General features: G+C 48.6%; 1 protein-coding gene across 1 annotated transcript; it reads right to left on the bottom strand.

Annotated features, from left to right (window-relative positions):
- Nucleotides 1–2,436: 2,436 nt before the first annotated feature.
- LOC125622838 (leukemia inhibitory factor-like) lies at nt 2,437–8,035 on the bottom strand. The gene is made up of 2 exons (XM_048821323.2): nt 6,937–8,035; nt 2,437–5,324 (listed from the first exon to the last, which is right to left on the bottom strand). The coding sequence occupies exons 1-2, from the start codon at nt 6,970–6,972 to the stop codon at nt 4,836–4,838; spliced, it is 525 nt and encodes a 174-aa protein (XP_048677280.1). The 5' UTR covers nt 6,973–8,035; the 3' UTR covers nt 2,437–4,835.
- Nucleotides 8,036–8,297: the final 262 nt, after the last annotated feature.

Here is an 8,297-nt window from a genome sequence, read left to right as displayed (position 1 = left end):
TGAATCTATTCATCCTATTTGTATGTAGGTATCATTTTTGTATTTGAAGTTACGAATATTTGCTGTGTACTTGCTTGATTTCTATGTAGCCTTAGTAAGCATTTGGTCAGCTTCTTGAGAAAGGAATCTGCAAGGTAAATGCCCAGTCGAGAAGCACTTAATGGACAAAGAAAAGGAGGACTTGTGGCACCTTAGAGACTAACCAATTTATTTGAGCATAAGCTTTCGTGAGCTACAGCTCACTTCATCGGATGCATACTGTGGAAAATACAGAAGATGTTTTTATACACACAGACCATGAAAAAATGGCTGTTTATCACTTCAAAAGGTTTTCTCTTCCCCCACCCCACTCTCCTGCTGGTAATAGCTTATCTAAAGTGATCACTCTCCTTACAATGTGTATGATAATCAAGGTGGGCCATTTCCAGCACAAATCCAGGTTTTCTCCCCCCTCCCCCGCCCCAAAACCCACTCTCCTGTTGGTAATAGCTTATCTAAAGTGAGCACTCTCCTTACAATGTGTATGATAATCAAGGTGAGCCATTTCCAGCACAAATCCAGGGTTTAACAAGAATGTCTGAGGAACAGTGGAGGGGGGGGAAAGGAATAAACAAGGGGAAATAGGTTACTTTTTATAATGAATCAACCATTCCCAGTCTCTATTCAAGCCTAAGTTAATTGTATCCAATTTCACGGACAACAGATCTGAAAAGACGCCAATCCACATCTGAGCATTCCCAGGAATGTGGCTTTGCTGGTAAGAAACTCAGTCATACATGGACATTTGACTTGCCCATGTGACTCCAAAACTCCATTTTGTAGCTGGATTCTACACGGGGGAGGGAGGGGAGTCCACTCAGAGGAGAAAGTCTATTTAAACCCCTGGGAGACCCCTCCATTTTGTCTTCAGCTGGCTAAGGAGATAGGCTCTCCACCCCCCAAGGATACCTGAGAGAAACTGGAACAAAGGACAGTAACTACAGGGGGTGTGAGTGATTGCTGGACCCAGACTAGAAGGAGACTAGTCTGTAAAAGGATGCTTACTGGGTGAGGTTTTTATCTGTATTCAGTTTTCTTAGACATAGACTTGCGTGTTCTATTTTATTTTGCTTGGTAATTCACTTTGTTCTGTCTGTTACTACTTGGAACCACTTAAATCCTACTTTCTGTATTTAATAAAATCACTTTGTACTTATAAATTAACCCAGTGTATGTATTAATACCTGGGGGAGGGGGCAAACAGCTCTGCATATCTCTCTATCAATGTTATAGAGGGCAAACAATTAATGAGTTTACCCTGAATAAGCTTTATATAGGGTAAAACTGATTTATTTGGGGTTTGGACCCCATTGGGAGTTGGGCATCTGAGTTCTTTCAGTTAAATCTGAAGCTTTGGGCACCTGGTTCAGACCCTGGGTCTGTGTTGGAGCAGACTGGCATGTCTGGCTCAACAAGACAGCGTGCTGGAGTCCCAAGCTGGCAGGGAAAGCAGGGGCAGAATTAGTCTTGGCACAGCAGTTGGCAGTCCCAAGGGGGTTTCTGTGTTCCAACCCGTCACACTGCTTTAGCCAGAGGAGCTTTGGATCACACCATGCTCCCACTAGTTCTGCTCTCTCCCAAACCCAAACATTCGGAAGAGATATAAATGCCCATGCTTCAGGGCATAGTCCAGTCACGCACTGCTCCAGGTCAGGAAGAAACTTCCCCTATGAACAGTTTATTGTACAGATCCTAACACCTTCCTCTGAAGCATCTGATTGTGGCCACTGACGCATCTGATTGTGGCCATGATACTGGATTGGATGGACCACTTGTCAGAACCAGTCTGGCAATCCCTAAATTCCCCCAGGCACTCTAGTGGTTATCTCTGCTGCACTGCATTCTTCAGTGATTGCCATCTCATGCTTGGCCAGATAAAAAGAGCTTTGCAAGTAAGGAAAACAGGGAAATGTGCGGCTATTTTGTAACAGTGGTAAATCCATGCAGGCAACTCGGAATCCCATTGAACTAATTTACATTACAGGATGACAAAATTTATGAACATGGGCAAGGGCTGAGAAAAGAGAGAGAGTTACATTAGATGAGCCACGTCCTGAAGTCTTTATGCAGGCAAAATGCCCATTGACTTCAAGGAGAGATTGCCCCAGTCAGCAAGGACTTCCAAAGAGCTGAGCGACATTTTTCGCCCAAAACTTATTTCCCCCCAGCAAAGAAATGCATATTCAGGTCGACACAGACATTGAGAATATGGGTCAATTTCACAGAATTGTTTTGGTGAAACAAAAACCCCCCACCCATTAAAAAAATCCAAAAAAGTCAAAAAGTTTTGTATCCCCATTTTCTAAATGGAATGGTTCTACTTTTCAATTCAGATCAGCATTTCATTTCAACATTACTTTTAATGAAATATTTTAAAATAAAATTAACAATCTGGTTGTACAAAAATAAGTGGGTCTGACTTACACATTACCAGAATGATCCAGGTAGCCTACTACCATGAGAGAAAAATAAAATAAAATCCATAAATAAAATATTCTTGTGTTCATATTTTAACATATATTAAAAACATACACACACACATATATATATATATATATATATATATACACACCACATATTTTAAATGGATCTTTCTAGTACAAAGCTATTTTAAATTAAACCATTGTACATAATAAATACGGAACCTGTACAAATATTAATCTATAAATTATTACAGAGCAAGGCATGCTGGTTGTATCACAGGTCACATTTCATTATGTTGGCATCAGTGCCATGCTACCCTCCAGGGGTACAGTGCAATGGTGCCTTAGGACGCCAGCCCAGCACCAGCAGGTGATGCCACTCCCAGGTAATACTGGGGAATCAAAACTCATCTAGAGTCATTTTGACGGCAATACAAATTACCAGGCCAGATCCTTAGCGGGTGTGAACTGAAGTCTGTGGAGATGAACCAACTTACTCTAGCTGAAGATCTGGACCATGGTTTGGGATCTCAAAACTACTTCTAGGAAAGAACAGCAAGGGGCATAAAGAGAACAAACATCTGCGGCAGTCATGTGCTGAGTGTTGTTGGATCCTGGTTAGGAGAGACACATACTCCACAGCGCACAGCGACTTAGTCAGGCTGGGTCACTGGACCTTTGAATCACTGGAAAATCAGGCCAAGTTTAACAACGTGTTTAATGTTCAGACAGTCAGTGCAGCCGGGCCACAGTAACCTCATGATCTGATCTGACCTGGGAGTGACTGGTGAGAATCTGCTTCACAGACTAGCAGGCCTGAGCCCGCTTCAGTCCAGGTAGCGCAGGTAACAATAGCATGGCAGACATGGCAGTGAAGGCAGTACAAGCCCGGTATGGACCCTGGGTATGGACTCAGCTTGCTGTCTTCAGTGCTATTGTTCCTCATGCTAGCTGGATTCAAGCTAGCTCGGTAGCCCATACGCACCTTTTGCTGTGTAGACATACACTTTGCCAACCCCCAACGGCTCTGTGCTGCTGGTGACTTGGAGTAACGAGTTAATTTCACATGCAATTTAAGCTTCTGTACCTGGGATCAGATTGTCCATTGCCCAGCACCTTGGGTCATCATTTGCCCCAGTGCTAAGTGAGCATAAATAGTTACCATTCTGTTTTAGAGGCATTTTATTACACTCAGCAGTGGGGCAAATGATGACCCAAGGTGTTGGGCAATGGAAAACTCAGCCAAGTGGGCAAAATAGGTTAAACTAGGGTTGGATCATCAGGATAGATCGGGGTGGGCAAACTTTTTGGCCTGAGGGCCACATCTGGGTATGGAAATTGTATGGTGCACCATGAATGCTTATGAAATTGGGGGTTGGGGTGAGGGAGGGGATGAGGGCTCTGGATGGGTGTGTGGGCTCTGGGGTGCAGGAGGGTGGGACCGAGGGATTCGGAGGGTGAGAGGAGGATCAGGGCTGGGCAAGGGTTGTGGTGTGGGAGGGGGTCAGGAGTGCAGGCTCCAGGTGGCGCTTACCTCAGGCAGCTCCCGGAAGCAGCGGCATATCCCCCCTCTGGCTCCTACGCAGAGACACGGCCAGGTGGTTCTGCGTGCTGCCCCATCTGCAGGTGCTGCCCCTGCAGCTCCCATTGGCCCCGTTTGCTGGCCAATGGGAGCTGCAGGGGCGGTGCTTGGGGAGCCCCCTGGCTGCCCATATGCATAGGAGCTAGAGCAGGGATGTGACACTGCTTCCGGGAGCCACGCTCCTCAGCAGGAGCTTAAGGGCTAGATTGAAACATCTGAAGGGCTGGATGCGGCCCCTGGGCCATAGTTTGCCCACCTCTGGGATAGATGCTGGGTCTTTGTGCATTTGAATCCAGCCTGTTCTTCTGCAAAGGGTCTCAAACAGTGCAGTAATGAACCATTCCTGCAGAATCCAGTGGTGCTTTTGATAAGAAACAAGGCACCTTGGCTTCTGTACGCTGTGCAGAGGTACCTGGAAGCTCTCAGGCCGGCCTTCCATACATGCATGGCCCCCAGCAGCTCCCACTGAAAGCGAAGGTGAATCCCCTCCAACCACTTGAGAACAACAGAGAATACCCCACACCCCTGAGAGCAAAGGTGGCTGCTGGGTGCCAAGCACTTTGCCAACCTGGCCCCAAGGGACTGTCTGTCCTAGCACATTGAATGTGGGACCAGGACACGACATGGCTCTGGTGTACCTGCACCAGGCTCCTGTGCAGCCGCTTCTCGGGGTTAAACAGGGGTTGTGTATTTCGTTCAAGTATTTTTCGGAAGCCTTCCTGGCTCCGTCCTCACCACCAGATCTGAGCAGCAGCCATCTAGGGTTCCCTGGCTCCCGCTTGGTGGCTCATTCAGGAGTGTGAGGAAGCCTCCTTTCTTTTTGTGCCTTTCCGTCTTTTCCTTTGATTTCTGAGTCCCTGCGGCGCATTCTCCCCTGAGCCCCTGACCAGTTTCTCCAGGAACTTGCTGTAGTTCCAGAGCACTTTGCATCCGTCAATCTTTTGCTGGAAAGCGTTAGTGGCTACAGGTCTCTCTGGGATGCCTCTGGAGTTGGGCGAGACTCCCTTGAGACAGAGGGCGCAGCCGGTGTTGGAGAGGAGCCCTCTCACCGACCACCGGGTGCTTTGGAGTTTGCCAAGTAATGCAGCACCTGGGGTGCTCAGCACCTGCTGCTGCTTCCCGATGTTCTCGAGGGCGTCCTTCATGTGCTCCAGAGTCCAGTATAGCTCCTGCAGCATGACACTCTTTGGCTGGTCTCTTATATTCTCCGTGGGAAACCACTGTACAGCCTCATTGCAGAGTTGGCGAAGGTCGGGTGGAAGCAAGCCCTGGTGAGTCAACTGGAAATACAAATAAACAAATGCAATGCCAGCCACCATGGGAGAGACAGACAGAGTCGCGTGGGCCACTGTCACATGGACAGTAAAGGAAACCCTCTTAGACAAACACCTGTCAACGATTTTCTCACTCCTGCCTCCTCAGGAGGGGATGGGCTAAATGACCCCTGGAGGTCCCTTCCAGCCTAAATGTCTATGAATCACTACAATACATTACATATATAGCAACAGGACACTACCTATCATGGGCCTTCAAAGCACTCTGCAGACATTAAGGAATTAATTGTCACACCAGCCGACAGAAATAGGTCAATATTATTACAGCCATTTTATAGATGGTGAAACTGAGGCATAGAAACATGAAGCAACTTGATTAGTGAGCTGATGACAAAGCCAGGGCTAGAACCAGACTTTTTGGTACTTAGGTCAGTGCTTTAATTACCGAACCATGGGTTTTCTGCTATAGTCCTTGCACGAGAGGATCCAGTACTAGTGCTTGACAGACTACATACACATTCAACAACATGAAAATGCAGCTACTTCTGGGCTGGAGAGTAGCAGCCAGCATGCTAGGCAACAGCAGAATGGGAGATGTTGGCTGAAGATATGACACAGTTTCAGCTCTATGTTCATACAGGCAGGACTGCGGCTTTTAAGATCTAAGAAAACTCCCACACTCTAAATTGCTTGGAACCCAGTTCTCCTCTGGCAACATGGCAGGGTGGGGGCTGTGCTGGTCATGGTGCTTTGAGGAACATGAGTATGTCAGGGGGAATGCTTCGGCCTGCCGGGCCAGATGGAAGTGCTCTGCACAGTCAGTTCTCAGGTGATTACTCTTTGACAATAGCCGTCAGGTACACCCAGCCAGACGGCACCCGCGGTGCGCTGGAGGCAACAAACACCTCTTAACATTCCTCGCTCCGTGATTCATGGGCCTGTGAGTCCCTCCCACACACACGTTCTGGCCAAAGCTCAGGGAAGCATTGATGGGGAAATCTAGCTGGAGGGAAGGTGACTGTGTCAGTGGGGTTGTTCCCCCAGACCACCCACACACCTCCAACGACTCACGGCACACCAGTCTGCCACCCCAGCTAGTCATGCTGACTCTACCATGTGATATTTCCAGCAAACTCCTGCCCAACAATAAGGCAGGACCCAGAGCAAGCCTCATGCCTTTTTTGGGCAGAAGGATCCCAACATCATTGCATGTCCGTGAAATATCCACCTTCGTGGCAGACACTGGGGACCAAACTAGGGACCTCCAGAGCTAGAAACATGAGTCTTTACAGCTCAAGCGAAAGAGGGAGGGTGTGTGCTGCAACAGGCCCATAGGCACTGGGCATGAGGTGCCACACACATCACCCGGCCTCCGTCTACAGGGAGGTCCGTCAGCCCCTTGCTGGCTCCATGGGGCCATCCCTGTGGCTGCCACCTTCTGGGTACAGTTATGCAGTTACCAGCATGGGCCAACCACTTTCCCCAACCCTGCTTCATGCTGCTGTTCTTCAAAGCAGTGCCTCGGGTGCTGGAGAGCTGTGCCCTCCATGCAGAGCTTAGTGGCCTCGCTTGAGAGATTCTCCCCAGCCAGAGGTGTCCCCTGGAGGGCAGCACTTACATAGGATCTGAACAGCTCCTTGGCTTCCTTTTCCATCTGTCTGGTCTTTGCTGTGATTTTGCCCAGGGAATTCCGATGACACCCTCGGCAGGGGGCAGTGCTGGAGTTTACACGTGCCAGGCATTGGATGAAGAGACCCTGAGTCACGGCTAGAAAGGAATAGAAAAGAGTCACATCAACTGATGCAGACGACAGAGAGACACCAAGATACCTCAGCCCACACTGGAGGCCTTGTATCAAGGCAGGCAGGAATGAAGGAGGCGCTAACTGGAAACCTCTGTGCTTTCTTTGGAAGGAAAAAAAGTACCATGTAATTGCTTCTCCTTTACGCTCTCAGATCAGCTACTAGCCACACACCACTCTGAGAAAGCTGGCGAGTGTCTCGTTTAGTACCAGCAATAGCTGAGTACACCCGCTGGCATGCAGCAGCGTGTGGCAGAGCAATAACGTGGTTACCTAGCGTGTTTTACCCTGGGACCTCAGAGCGCTTTGCAAAAGCAGGAGCCATCCCTGATTTTCCCCGGGGGGAAAGTGAGACCAAGCGTGGTTAAAGCATTAATGAAAACAGTCTTCGGTTTGGATTTCAATATTCCTCTGCATGTTTGCAACCCACACTCTATAGCATTGCACTAGTGCAGGACGGCCAAAGCCTGATTCGGGAGCCAGGCTACCTGCCCCTGGGAAATGGATTCTAGTGTGTCTAGGGTAACTGAGCTAGGATCCCTGCATCTGCTCTCAAGGCTGACACGTGCCTGCTTCTTAGTTAGCCAGTTAAAATCCCTCTGTCATTTATTTTCCTGTTAGCTCATAGGTGGCCTGATTTTACTCCCAGTGAAGTCTATGAGGCCCTGAGTCATGTGCTCCATAACAGTGTTTTCCCCAGGGCACCCAGGCTCAGGTGACCTGCCTGGGGGCTCCCTAGTAGGGGACCATTCTGGCTTTCAAGTGGGATTTCCCAGAGGCTGGAGTAAAGGAGCCCAATGTGCCCTTTGTCCTTCTAAGCAGCAATGCTCGTTGGAGGTGTACATGATACCGTGGGGCTAAGCACGGAGGGGCTCGTCCCTTGGGACAATCCTAGCCGGGTATCTGGGGGCATCTAAAGGGTACTAGAAGAGACCTAAGAAGCTACAGGTTCTGCTCCCCCACCTCCCCCCGTATAAATATTGCAGAAAAACTAGAATCCAAGATTTCTAATAACTCCTTGGGCAAAATTAATAGATTCTAAGGTTGGAAGGGTTAATTCTGGTCATCTAGTCTGACCTCCTGCAGAACCCAGGCCAGGGCACTGCCCCAAATTACATCTCCATCCAGTTCATAACCGCTGTCTGAGGCAGACTCATCAACGCCAGCGAATGCCGATC

The sequence above is a fragment of the Caretta caretta genome, chromosome 15, assembly GCF_965140235.1.
Source record: "Caretta caretta isolate rCarCar2 chromosome 15, rCarCar1.hap1, whole genome shotgun sequence".
Classification (NCBI taxonomy): domain Eukaryota; kingdom Metazoa; phylum Chordata; order Testudines; family Cheloniidae; genus Caretta; species Caretta caretta.
The sequence above is the reverse complement of the archived record's forward strand: the minus strand, read 5'-3'. Positions and strand labels throughout refer to the sequence as shown.

Coding starts and splice junctions, on each gene's coding strand:
- LOC125622838 (XM_048821323.2), bottom strand. CDS start 6,972: ATGGAAAAGGAAGCCAAGGAGCTGTTCAGATCCTAT. Junction 5,325..6,936: donor AGGAGCTGTTCAGATCCTAT/GTAAGTGCTGCC, acceptor TTGTATTTCCAG/TTGACTCACCAGGGCTTGCT.